A 14,294-nucleotide genomic window follows, 5' to 3' on the forward strand; every position below is an offset into this window, starting at 1 on the left:
TTGGATCTCATAAGGGCATATTTTAAAGGTCTGACAGCCTATATTTTCCGTGCTTTACTTTTCTGCATGTTTTGTTATCTTACATCTTTGCTGGGGTTCTCTCACCAAAGACAACTTGTCCCAAACCTGGATCTTGTCATCAAGGGAATTCTCCTTTCTAAAAATACCTATTTTTTTCCTTGAACCAACATTTGAAAGCACGCTAATTTCACTTGCCAATCTGACCTTGTAGGACTTTTTCTCTCCTGAAACCCTGGAAAACTGGTGCTAGTCAGTGCAGGGAATGCTGGGCTCAATGAACCAATGGTGTGACTTCTGTAAAAGCAGATGGGTGTGGTTTGCAAGACCAATAAAAATATCCCACTCTCGCTTTTTTTTTTTTTTTAATTGGCATTGTTTTCTGGCACTACCAAGGCCACAACTGTCTCTTTGTCGGATGGATGTTTTAGGTTTGGTGTATAATTAGCTAAAAGTTTTGAAATCCCTTTGACAGGCTTTGCTTATGACAAATGTTGGCTTTGGCTGTGCTTCACCCTCACCCCCCAAAGCCTTTTATTGCCACTGGCTCCCCGCTGCAAAGCCAAGAACGGTGGACGTAGCCGTGCATGCTGAAAGTCAAAGTTAATTTGTGTCTGCTGTGCTTTCCAAAAGGAAACAGATGGCTGCAATGTTTGAGTTCAGGTCCCCTTTGCAGCCAAGCAGTGTGCGTTGGATTACACACCCTTGTTTATCACGCTGTAGTAGAGCTAATCTCTGCCGTCGTTCCCTCCCTTGTACTCACCTCGCCCCTCCAGAATTGCCAAGGCACATCCAGTCACTCTGGGGCACAAGGACATGCTGCCTCTGAATACATAAGCTTGTGTGCGCGCGAGTGTGTGCATTGCGTACGTGTGTGCATTCTTCAGGTCTGAGAAGGGAAACCAGGTGTTCGGCAGCAGACACTGTTCTTGGTGCCTCGTTCACTGCCCAGCAGCTGCAGTGCATTGTGGGGTGGGGTACAATGAGAGAACTACTAGTCACAATGGCTGTGCGCTCTCTCTATTGCCATAGTCGTTGGCACCTGTCTTGAGAGACAACGGAGTCCGCCTCCAGGGGTGAAGTCAAACCGCTGTGTTAGCAGCACTGAAGTGGCCTTCCTGGGCTGCATGCCCGGGCAGTGTATATAGAGGTCCTGGGCTGCCCAGATAACAAGGCCCCCTCCTCAGCCTCACTGATGTGGTCCGAAGGAAAGCAGAGAAATACTGTTTGGCACTAACTGGGCTGCAGGAGTAGCAGGAAGGAGGCTTGCAAGGCGCCATCCAACCGTCTTAGGGACTCCACTCCAGATTTGTGTAGGGCTTACTCCAGGGGTCAGAAAGGTTTACTGGGCATGGGCTGCATCACTCCCACGGAGATTGTCCGTGGGCCGGACTGATGCAGCACGACGCCTGAAATCGCTTCTGCACGTGCCCAGATGTTGAAAATTGCGCCTGCGCCGAAGCGAATTTCAGCATCTGCACATGCACAGATGCAATTTCTGGTATCTGTGCGTGTGCAGACGTGATTTCCGGCGCGTTCGGTGAGTCCCCGCACCACGCTGTACCATTTTAGCGCAGCGCATGGAGGATTCGCCAAGTGGGTGGCTCAGTTCAGGGGCAGCTTGTGGGCCGGTAAAACGGTCTTCGTGGGCCACATCTGGCCCATGGGCCACACGTTGCCGACCCCTGGTTTACTCCTTAGCCTTTTCTTCTCCTGAAGATATCCTGCAAGGCAGTGGAGGTTTAGAACCAGAGTTTTCCTCTTCTGTATTTGTTTGCAGCAGGAGGGACTCTCTCGACTCTTCTCCCACCTGCTGCCTTTTCTCTGGCATCTCTCTCTTCCACAGACCCCCCTCTTACTCCCCTCCACCTTCAAATTGCCCCCTCCACTACTGTTTTGACCTGTTTGGCAGAGACCTGGTGAAGAACCATAGAAATGTAGAGTTGGAAGATGACCCGCCCCCCAAGGTTCATCTGTCCCACCCCCACCCCCACCCCAGTGCAGGGAAGTAGTGCCCCTGGGTGCATTTGAGCATTTATACTCCTATCCTCATTATCAGCGCTGCAGAGGACCACTGCTAAATTGGATAAGATATGGGGGCTTAGTTGTCCCATTTCTTCTCCTGGGATTAAATCCTAGAACATGCCTTGAAAATGGAGGCTCTGTTAAGGTCTGCTGCAGGGCAGGGAAACCCTTTCAGTCTGAGGGACAGATGTCTTATAGCTAACTTTCCAGGGACTGCATGCCAGGGTGGGTGGCATCAGAGGCAAAGGTGGGCAGATTATTAGATACCACTGTTACTTGAAAAATAAATGCACCAGCCTTGTAAAAGTGAGGGGTTTTTTTTTTTGCCCCCCATCACATCATTTAGGCAAGCAGGAGTTCAAGGACACATTCCAGCCAGGCCAAAGTAGTTGAGAATGGCACAGAGCAAACTCGGTGTGCAATGTGTCTTCGGAAAGATTCCAAGGGCCAGATGGAAACCTCTAGAGGGCCACAATCTGCCCACAGCCTCGAGATTCCCTATCCCTGGCGTTCTAGATTATTGAGCTGCAGGGACTCTTAGTGAGGGATAATTGCATTGGTTCTACCTGGGTTAACTGCCAAGGTGACCACCTTGAATAGAGCAAAGATGGAAGTTGTCAGTCAGAACTGGCAGCACAGAGTTAATCAGCCTGCATATCTGTAGTCCCTCGGCTGATGCAATCCAAAATTATCCTGCGAGATTAATCTGTGAGAGGACGTACATCTCTCCCCATCCTCCCTTCGCTTGTCATATTTTTCTGGAAATGACATGGTCAGGTTTCTCTTCTCCCTCCTCCCCTCCCTCCCTATTTAATTAAAAACTGGATGAACTCGGAGTACGCCGCTTTATCATTTGGTTAAAAGGTATTAAAAATTAATATGAGAGTGGAAGAAATTATATAAGGGTCCTCCGCACAATGTACGTGTCACAATTGGTTTTCTTAAAGCTTGTTAACAAAGTGAAATCTCTGCCCCTTTCCCCTCGTTGCTTGTGTATTCCTTTAATCCTTTGATCAGCAAATCCCATTGTTCCTTTTTTTAAAAAAAATAAAATAAAGTCCCTGCTTCATCCTTCAGATGTTCTGTGGAGCAGTGAAAAAAATTTAAATATAATTTATTTCTTCTGCTACTGTAAACAGAAGCTCAGGCTGAATAGCGCTCTTATCCAGCCCTTGGGAGTCTCTTCAAGCCAAACCTTTTTACACCCTCCTCAAGTGCTTTTGCCTGACTAGAACCTGCCCTGGAAGACAACGATAATGCATTTTGTTTGCCTGCATGGAGAAGGGAAATAGGGACGCAGGTGGCGCTGTGGGTTAAACCACAGAGCCTAGGACTTGCTGATCAGAAGGTCGGCGGTTCGAATCCCCGCGAGGGGGTGAGCTCCTGTTGTTCAGTCCCAGCTCCTGCCCACCTAGCAGTTCGAAAGCACAAAAGTGCAAGTAGATAAATCGATACCGCTCCGGCGGGAAGGTAAACGGCTTTTCCGTGCGCTGCTCTGGTTCGCCAGAAGCGGCTTAGTCATGGTGGCCACATGACCCGGAAGCTGTACGCCGGCTCCCTCGGCCAATAAAGCAAGATGAGCGCCGCAACCCCAGAGTCGGTCACGACTGGACCTAACGGTCAGGGGTCCCTTTACCTTTATGGAGAATGGAAAAATGTAATGGTTGGGGTGTGGAAACTTCGTGACGTTTGCGTGGCTTGGTTGTGGCCTACAGTACCAAAATTAGAACCATCGCCCCGCCCACTTTTGCCTCTGGCCCCGCCCATCTGTGGCATGCGGCCCCTGGGAGGTCACCTAAGGTGGAATGTGGCCCTTGGTGGGAAAAGGTTCCACACACCCCACACACATTAAGGGATTGTTAGCTGCGCCGCGTGTTCCAAAAAGCTTACCCTAAAATGTGTCGATGGTGGTGTCTCTGCTGGATGGTGCCACTGCCCACAGATGTTGACTTGTGCTTGCCGGCCATTATTTGTTGTGGCCTATCTCTGTTCCCTTGAGCCCCCTGGCACACAGAGAGCGCTTGGGAAGACGGATGGGGTCACAGTGTCCCAATTGCGCTGGAATGTGTGGAAGCAAAGGAGCAGAAATGGCCTTCTCCCCAAACATAGTGCAAATCATCATCATGTTATTTGTAGGCCGCCTTTCCATAGCTAAAACCATGCTCAAGGCATCTTAACAACAGTTATTTACCTAATTGCAAACACAGCAACAACAACTTTATTATTTATATGCCACGCATCTGACTCAGTTTTCCCAGCCACTTTGGGTGGCTCCCAACAGAATATTTACGCGGCCTTGTTTTCTGTCTCTAGTTCAGTAGTGAACAATCTGTGCCCATGGTTATCTGTGTGAAGAAGTATTTTTCAACTTTGAATGTAAATTGTAGGGTGTGCTCCTCCATCACAGTGTTTGGGGGGGGAGGGAGGGGCCTATTATTTTACTTTCATTAATTTGTTGAAGCAGCTGTATGCCACCCTCCTGGTGCAAAGGCACCGCTCGGGGTTGCTTGCATTTAAAACGGACAATTTCATTAAACAAAAAAACCTCATCAATATGAAACAATCAGCCAAGGAGACAAGATCAGCAGTAGAAACCAAGCATAAGAACATTAGCTCCCCGCATATGAACAAAAGCCTGCCGGAACAAAGGAATCATTAATAGCTGACGAACAACTGCGAGGGAGGGGGGCTGAGATCCAGAGGCACACAAACTGCAGAGCCCCCCCCTCCAATTGCTTCTCTGTCAGCATCTCTGAATTACCCCACACTAACGCCCCCTTCCTTTCCTTGTTAGTGATCACGAAACTTGGGTCGTGGTGCCCAGACTGGCATAACCATCATTTAAAGCCAGCCAAAGTTTGCTTTCAAAGCAGAGATTGAAAATCAAGATTAAAAACTGGTTTCAATCTCTGGCTTGCAAGCCAAGGGTGACTAGAGGGAACAATTGCTGCACATTGTGGTAAAAACATAGTTATGACTACGCAGAAAAAGAGGAGGGGGGAGGAAGGGGAACTGAGGCAAAGAAGTAAACGAAGCTATGGGATGCTCTTGGTTTGAGCCACGAGGAAAACAAAAACAAGTAAAATATAATGTGCTGCTATTCTGGTGCATGTGACTGTTGACCTCTGTGATAGCTATTTCACTCAGCTCTGGCTAACGCAGATCACAGCTGTCAGCCTACAGAACCTCCTCCCTATCTGAGGAGGCACCAGCCATCATCCTTAGAACAAGGTGTGTTGCCTGCTCAGGGAAGGTTTATTCCAGGGGTCGGCAAGGTTTACCTCACCTGGGCCGGTTCGCTCCAGCGGACATCCTTCCGTGGGTCGGATTGTGTGCCCTCCTGCAATTTCCGTTGTCTGCGTCTGCGCAGATGCAATTTCCTGCGCTGTGGAAGTGAAGAGAAGAAGAAGAAGAGTTTGGATTTGATATCCCGCCTTTCACTCCCTTTTAAGGAGTCTCAAAGCGGCTAACATTCTCCTTTCCCTTCCTCCCCCACAAGAAACACTCTGTGAGGTGAGTGGGGCTGAGAGACTTCAAAGAAGTGTGACTGGCCCAAGGTCATCCAGCAGCCGCATGTGGAGGAGCGGAGACTCGAACCCGGTTCTCCAGATTACGAGACTACCGCTCTTAACCACTACACCACACTGGCTCTCTGCGCTGAGTCCCTGCGCTGCATTGTGCTGGTTTAGCGCAGTGCATTGGGACTCGCCGAGCGGGTGGCTCGGTTCAGGGGCGGCTCGTGGGCTGGTTAAATGACCCCCATGGGCCGCTTGTGGCCCATGGGCCTTAGGTTGCCGACCGCTGGTTTATTCCCTCAGTCTAGGAGAGAGCAGCACGACTACTTCATACCTAAAGGTAAAGGGGGACCTCTGACCATTAGGTCCAGTTGTGGCCGACTCTCGCTTTATTGGCTGAGGGAGCCGGCGTACAGCTTCCGGGTCATGTGGACAGCATGACTAAGCTGCTTCTGACGAGCCAGAGCAGCGCACGGAAACGCCGTCTACCTTCCCGCTGGAGCAGTACCTATTTATCTACTTGCACTTTGACGTGCTTTCGAATTGCTAGGTTGGCAGGAGCTGGGACCGAACAACGGGAGCTCACCCCATCGCGGGGATTCGAACCGCCGACCTTCTGATCGGCAAGCCCTAGGCTCTGTGGTTTAGACCACAGTGCCACCCGCATCCCTTACTTCATACCTGGCAGTCTTCAAATAAGGAAAGGAAGAAGTAACGGTCGTAGCACAAATATTTTAGAAGACCCTTTCACATTCTGCTGTGTATACTTCCTTATCCGTAAGAAACTGGGAGAGAAGCAAAACTCAGTGTGTTTTTTAGAGAGAGCAATCTGTACTGGAGCTGCAAGCAAATCCAAGTGCTTTGAAACACAAAACAATATCCCAGATTCATGTTTTGAAAACGCATTCTTTCTGTTGCCTACCTTGTCCCCAGAAGACCTTTTATTTTCTTTTGCAGAGCAGATTCCATACCCATGCAAAAATCCTTATCTTAGTGCTTTGCGGTACTGCATATAAAAATGAATGAGCTTTAAGGATTAGTCTGCAATCATCTGACCCCTCATGTTTTGTCTTAAATTAGTTTCTGCTTCTTCCCCTCTGGCTGACACACAGGAAATTACATCTCAAACTTAAACTTTACTCTTCTCTCTCTCTCTCCCACCCACTCAACAAGCTAGGTCTTCTTTTATTTCTGGCAAAGAATTAAAGTGACATATTGGTGGCCTAGCTTTGGAAAGAGTGGCGTGGAAATCGTTGTGTAGCTTTGAGTGACACACTTGGAACGTGCTGAGGGGAGCGGGGACAGGATTCTTTTCCTCCAGCTGGTAAAACCAGTAGCAACCTTCTGTAAGGGTATTTATTTTACAAATACCTTTGGGGCTGAACCCTCAGAAGGCAGCTTCCAACAAAGCAAAGACTCAGCCCAGGCAATCTGCCGGAGATGAGTTGCTGGCCTCATTAGGCCTGACGTTCCTTGTGTGGATCCTGTTTTTGCTAATAAAGAGTGAACGCCAACTTGCTAGTGTGATTTGCTGGCTCAGTGAGGGAAGGAGGGGAAGCAGGTCACCTGGCCCTAATGGAAGAACTGGCTGAGCACTACCTTGGATACAAGCCAATATTAAATGCATAACACAACATCCATACAATAACAAAAATTTAAACGGTTATAGAAATTACAGTTCATAATAATGAACAATACAATGCATGATGACAGGTAATACATGATACATACCGAACATAATGAATACATACTAGGAAGCCGTGTCAAGTTAATCACAACTTTGTCCCAGCAATAAATTCCACAACTCAGCCCCTGTAAAGTAGTCTCATAACTTGTCATTACCCACTTACCTTGCTTGCAACTGTAAAATACAATGCATAACCTTTTTTTAATTGCAAATTTATTAAAGAAAAAATAGAGAGAAAATGCACACGGGGGTGGGGATGGTGGAACCAAACAACAACAACAACAACAGAACAAAACCCAAATCACCTATTCACATTCACAATAACACTCAGCATCTATGCATCCATCTTAATTTACACATACAAATCAATATATGCCATCCAAATGTCCAAGGGCATTAAGGTCTTCAGATCATTACATAATAGATGGTATTTATTCCTCCAGGCTTAAGTGTAAGTCACTTAGTCACAATAAGGACTCACAGATTCCATTTTTGTTGTCCTGTTGTTAGTCCCCATACTACAGGGGAATAATTTAAGAGTACATGAACACCTACAAATATGAAGGATTTTTCCAATACAGGATTAATACAGACAGCAACTTCAGTGCAAAACAAATATTTTGCTGCACTGGCCCACATTATATGCCTCAACAAGGCATTTCCTGCATTGCACTTTCAGCCTATATCTGAGCTTGACAGCACCTTCTTGTAGAGATGTTATGGAGTCCAGCTTACCTGAAACCCCCAATTTTGCTGAATCTGTCTCAGTTTTAAATCAAAAGAAACATTCTATCTAGATTCCAAAGCAATCTTCCATTGTTCGGCTCGCATTGTACATTCTAATTCCCTGTTCCACTCTTGCCTAAATAATGCAAATGCAACACTTTCCTAGAAAATACAAGATGCAGTAGCATATCTACATGTTATTATTGATGATGCCAGCCTTGTTCTGACAGATGCAGTGCAAACATGGATAACAGCACCGGGGTCACCATCATATGTATGTCAAGTAGGCCCAGAGTTCCAATCCCAGAGAGTCAGCATTTCCCTCACCATGCTGGGGGCTGGTCTGCTAATCCCAAACAATTTGCAAGGCAAGATTGTCCATACATCTGAACCGCTCTCTGCCATAGCATCTTCCTGCTCACCAAACCCTGTTACCTCTTCAGCTTCCGACACCTCCTCCTCCCGGTCTTCTCCTTCTGACCACTCATTGTCGTCCCACCACCAGTCCCCTGGCTCTGAGTCTTCTTCCCCTAGGGGTTCCCCAGCCGGTTCCTCTTAACACTCCTTTCCAACCAGCCAGTCTATAACTTCAGGGCATAAAAATACAGCAGACTCTCGGGTTGCAAACGTGATCTGTGCGGGAAGCATATTCACAACCCGCAGAATTCGCCCCCGCAGCGGCGCATCCGTGCACACGCGGGTCGTGATTCAGCGCACATGCGCAAAGTATGATTTAGCACTTCTGCGCATGTGCAAGTGCCAAAACCCAGAAGTAACCCGTTCCGGTACTTCCGGGTTCGGCACAGTGCGCAACCCGAAATCGCGCAACCCGAACTGTCTGTAACCCGAGGTATGACTGTACAACATAAAAAACACAAAACACATAATAAAGTTGAACAATCCTCCCTCCCATAACACATTTAAGGATATCAGATGTTAATCAGCCCAGTGTTTTGCCTGGCACCTAAATGTATGCAGTGAAGGCGCCAGGCACACCTTCCTGGGGAGAGCATTCCACAAATGGGGAGCCACCCCAGAGAAGACCTGTTTTTGTATCGCCACCTTCAAACCTCTCATGGAGGAGGCACACAAAGAAGGGCCTCAGAGGATGATCTCAGGGTTAGGGTCGGTTCGTATGGAGAGAGGCAGTCCTTGAGGTATTGACTAGACAGGTCAATTTGGTCAGACTAGTGTAAGGGAACTTCCTATGTTTCTAGTCTCTCCCCTTACACATATGGGGCTCTCACATGGAGTCGCTGGTCTGTACAAGCTGGTCCCTGCATGTGGGGCCAGTTAGGGCTGGGCGATATATCTATACATTTTCCAAAACGGGTTTAAAGTTCATATCACGATACTGGTTTCATATTTTTTAACCTGGCAATATATCGCGAATCACGATGTGTTTGTGTGTGCGCTATGCGAAAATCACAATGTGAGAACAACCACAGAGCCAGCCAATGCCTCCACATAGCTCCATCCTTATTTCAGACATTGTGGGACACGGGTGGCACTGTGGTCTAAACCACTGAGCCTCTTGGGCTTGCCGATCAGAAGGTTGGGGGTTCGAATCCCCACGATCCTCCTGGCAACCTAGCAGTTCGAAAGCACTCCAAAAAGTGCAAGTAGATAAATAGGTACCGCTCCGGCAGAAAGGTAAACTGTGTTTCCATGCGCTGCTCTGGTTTTGGTGTTCCGTTGTGCCAGAAGCAGCTTAGTCATGCTGGCCACATGACCCGGAAAAACTGTCTGTGGACAAACGCCGGCTCCCTTGGCTTGAAAGCGAGATGAGCGTCGCAACCCCAGAGTCGTCCCCTTAACTGTCAGGGGTCATTTACCTTTCTTTTTTATTCTGCGATGGTGATATATCACAAAGTTGAAAACCAGATATCACCCAGCCCTAGTGCCAGTAATGTGGCAGCTGCACTCCTTGCAATGATCAGCCACCACAATCAGACAAATTACAGGTTCGTAGGCCTCTTAAACAGTTGTATGTGTGGATTATGGTTTGAAGTGAATTATCCCGGCTTAACGTACGGCAGATTTCTACTTTGCAGGTTCCTCTGGTGGAAACAGTTCCTCAGGTGAAGAAGGAAAAGCACAGTACCCAGGCAGCTAAGAACAGAGCCAAGAGGAAACCTCCCAAAGGAATGTTCCTTTCTCAAGAAGATGTGGAGGCAGTCTCCGCCAACGCGACAGCTGCTGCCACCTTGCTGAGGCAACTGGATATGGAATTGGTCTCCATCAAACGGCAGGTAGGAGCGCTTTCCCTGCGACAAATCAAGGCTTATTTTTAATCACCCCATACATATTTTAAGAAAGGAGCTGCCATCGGTCTCAATTTTGCGCCTCCCCGGAGGATTCATAGCTCGGACGAGATGTTTTGCATTGGGATGAGACTTGATTAACAAGCTGTCAGCTGAGCAGCATGTTTCAGAATGGAATTATTTCATCTTGGCTTTCTATTTACAGTGCAGCAAGGTACAATGTGCGGTTTGCCAGCTTCCTGTCTCTTCCCCCAAGATGCTACTATAGACTTCTATAAATCACAGTTTCTGTACTCTTTTTTTATACTCTGGACGGGGTTTTTTTTTGGTTTTTTCGTTTGGAGAACATTTTTGTACCGGCCAACTATTTTTTAAAAAAAACTTCTTTTTTTTTGGCATACTTGGTGACTTGATTTCCTTCCCAACTTCAGCTTTTACTCATATAGCAATCTTCCATACTCTCAAATCCAGGAATACAACTAGGATAGCACTTGTTTTTCCTGTCATACAATTCCTATACAATAGACATTTCTCTACCCCCCCAACCCCGCCCCCCAAATTACAGTTAGTCTGAACTGTGTGACAGATTTGGCCTAGTTGATGCCGTACTGCAAATCTTCAAGGTTCCTATGTTAAAACAGCTTTCTTCCAATTTTAAGAAAGAAAATTGTTATAATATAACTGATATAACCCAGTAGCTCAGTTGGTTGGAGCGTGGTGCTGAGAATGCCAAGGTTGCAGGTTCAGTTCCCTGCATTGCATGAGGTTGGGCCAGATGATCCAACTCTATGATTCCATGATTTTATAATCACAACCCCTGGACAACTCGCTCCCCACATATGCTTTGTCTTAAAAGGATTGTTCTGTTCTTTCAAGTGCCACATATGTTCACCCCACGTATTTAAAGCACTATGATTCCATTTTGAACAGTCATGGCTTCTTCCCCCAAAGAATTCTGGGAGCTGTAGTTTGTGGTGCTGGGAGATTCCCCTATTTGCCCCCTAGAGCTATAGTTCCCAGAGTGGCTTAACAATCAAGTCCCTCTTCACAGGGAACTCGGGAAACTGTAGGTCTGGGAGAGGAGTAGGGGTCTCCCAGCAGCTGTCAGCACCCTTGACAAACTACAACTCCCAAGATTCTTTGGGGGAAGACATTGAGTGTATGAAGTAGTATGATACCACTTTATGGTGTGAATGTGGCCCAGGCCTCCTCTAATAGCTGGTGTGAACTGTTGCTAAGGGAGATGTAAGCTCCTCCCAGACTTTTCATAGTATGTACTGATTGGTCCATGGTGCAGAATTCCAATTGCCTTTCTCCCAATCAGTGCAAAAAAGAGGCTGTGTGTTGATTGGTTTCGCTCATGATTAACTGAGCAGCATTCGTATTTTTTAAAAGGCAGGTTTCTCTCACTTTCTAAATTAATAATAATAATAATGCAGAAGCATGTTTCTTCATATAGACACTTGTAGCCTTGTTCCCTTTTCTCTTGAACCAATTATCAACTGTCCGATTTGGATAATTTATGCCTGTTGCACCACTCTTAATTACTGATAATAAAAATTTAGGGGCTATACTTTGGCCAAGCATCCAGTTCCAACAAAATAGAAATTAGAGGTCAGAGCATCAAATATTTTATGCCCTTTATGAATATGAACAAAAGCTTCAATCCTATGTGTGCTGATCCGTGAGTAAATACACTTGAACCTGTGAGTAAACATGCACAGAATTGCACTGGAAGTTAATGCAACCTTTTTTGTTTGGCCACATTCTACATTTGCTTATACCAATCACTTCATGGTGTTTTGGTTCCATGCGCAGATAAGTGGGATAAACCCCTCACCCCAAACAAATAGAAATCAAGTAAAGCAAATACTCCCTTTTCCTAATTAATTTTACTACGTTTATATCTTGCATTACACTGGGCTTTTATTTTCCCTGCACTGGCTACAGCTATAAAAGGGTTGAAGTAAGAAAAATGAACCCCGGTGCTTAATGGAATCTCTTGAAAAGCTGAACAAAATATTTATAGGCTCCGCATGGATTATGAATGCCTCACGAAGGTCTGGGAAATGAAGGATGGGAGTTGAAAACTTGGCAGGTGCGGCCTTGCCAACACTGAACCCACCACAGGGGAGAAATGGCACCCCGCTGACTTCACTTTTGCTGTCTCTGACCCCTTTGTATAATAATAATAATAATAATAATAATAATAATAATAATAATAATAATAATAAAATAATTTATTTATACCCCACCCTCCCTGGCCAGAGCCGGGCTCAGGGCAGCTAACACCAATAAAATTACAATAAAAACATTATAGGGGAAAAAAACCCAATTTAAAATACAGGTTAAAATGCAATTTAAAATGCAGCCTCAATTTAAAAGTAGCCCATAGATCAAAACCGTGAGGGGAGGGAAACAGAAGGGTCAGACTGAGTCCAAACCAAAGTCCAGGTGGAACAGCTTTGCCTTGCAGGCCCTGCGGAAAGATGTCAAGTCCCTCAGGGCCCTAGTCTCTTGTGACAGAGTGTTCCACCAAGTCTGGGCCAGTCCTGAAAAGGCCCTGGCCCTAGTTGAGACCAATCTAACCACCTTGCGACTTGGGACCTCCAAAGTGTGGACTTTAAGGTCCTCCGCGGGGCATACCAGGAGAGGCGGTCCCGTGCTGATGCTTTTGTCCCCCATCAAGGCCAGGGACCTCTTGTTGGGACTCCCAACTCCCTTAATTCCTAGCTATTGAACAGGTTGCCTAGAGGGGATGGGAACTTGGAATCCAACGGTATCTAGAGAGCCACGGGTTCCCCACCCCGAATTAAGAGGAGCATGGCAGCCAGTGAACCCGTCGTCCCTCTCCATGCCTCTCCTGTTAAGCAAAATGCACAGAGGTGCCATGCCACAGGTTTAAGAGCATAAGAAGAGCATTGCTGATGGGTCAGACCTGGGGATTTCCCTCTCCTATAGTTGCTTCCCAGCAGCTGAATTTCTAGATTCTTTGGGGTGGTGGCTGGATGGATAGATGGGGAGAAGCAAAAGGGAGGCCTGGGTGTTTCTGTATGATCTCCTTGTATCTGATTCCAGGATCTCTTTAATGTTTCCCTACAGTCTACTGAAACTGACAGTCTCAGTAGAGCTCCAAGGCAAGGCTTCTGTGTTCTATAATCTGGTGGTGGTTGTTGTTGTTTTTAGTTTTTAAAAAACCAAGTTGTTTTCTCTTGCTGTGTTATTGTTGGGTTTTTTTAAGGGCGGGATAGGTAAGTACTCTCTGCTCTTAAATGTCAGCATTAAACTGTTACCAGCTGCCTCTCAGCGTAAAAGGTCTTTGAGGGCAAACACTCTCTGTAATTCAAAGGCCAGGCGTACTTTCCCAGTTATTTCCTACTGAGATCCGTGGCCTGCAAACCGTCTCTGAGATCCTCTTGACCTGCGCCTCTGAAACTTAACAATTCCCTTAGATTTTGTGCGTGTGTAAAGAAGCCCTGGAAAAGGGTATTTTCTTTTAGATCTTGTGCAGGCTTGCCTCTTAAATTAGTTAAAAGTTCTCATTTCTTCCCTGGAGTCCTTTGGCTCTGAAGCGAAGCTGCAGTCCTCAAAACAGCACTGACCAGAGGGGAAAAAAAGGTAGGAAGTTTTAGAGAAAGGAGAAAGCGTTTCAGAAAATTGCAGATCAGAGCTTGGCAGGGGTTTCTCCACCCCACCCCATCTGAAGGAAATGATGTTTTATTCTGTTATCTCTATTGACAGACGAAGCTTTTCTTTTCAGATTCAGAATATCAAGCAAACAAACAGCGCTCTGAAAGAGAAACTTGAAGGAGGAGTCGAACAATATCGGCTGCCAGAGGTAACTTTATGTCCTAGTGGAATTTGAACCAAAGGAGCGGGGTGGGTGAGATGGCAGCTGTGCTGAAAGTCTGTTGGTTTCATGTGCACTGACTGGTGATAAATTCATATGAGTTCTCATCTTGATGTGTCTTTACCAAATTCACACTTCCTGAACCAGCAGGCAGATTGAAAAACAGGTTTCCTTTCAAATTCACCTCCAAACTTTGGAATTTAAGTCAG

The 14,294-nt window shown here is 46.5% G+C and overlaps 1 protein-coding gene across 2 annotated transcripts in view; it reads left to right on the forward strand.

The window, feature by feature from the left end:
- RCOR1 (REST corepressor 1) overlaps positions 1-14,294 on the forward strand; it is a 142,046-nt gene that overhangs the window by 112,894 nt on the left and 14,858 nt on the right. Inside the window, exons 8-9 of one of the 2 annotated variants that reach the window (XM_083616825.1) lie at positions 10,011-10,223; positions 13,996-14,073. In XM_083616825.1, coding sequence (XP_083472951.1) covers positions 10,011-10,223; positions 13,996-14,073 — 291 coding nt within the window. The remainder of the gene's footprint in view (positions 1-10,010; positions 10,224-13,995; positions 14,074-14,294) is intronic. The other variant, XM_083616826.1, reaches the window with a different exon arrangement.

The sequence above is a fragment of the Podarcis filfolensis genome, assembly GCF_964270895.1.
Source record: "Podarcis filfolensis genome assembly, chromosome: 1".
Taxonomy (NCBI): domain Eukaryota; kingdom Metazoa; phylum Chordata; class Lepidosauria; order Squamata; family Lacertidae; genus Podarcis; species Podarcis filfolensis.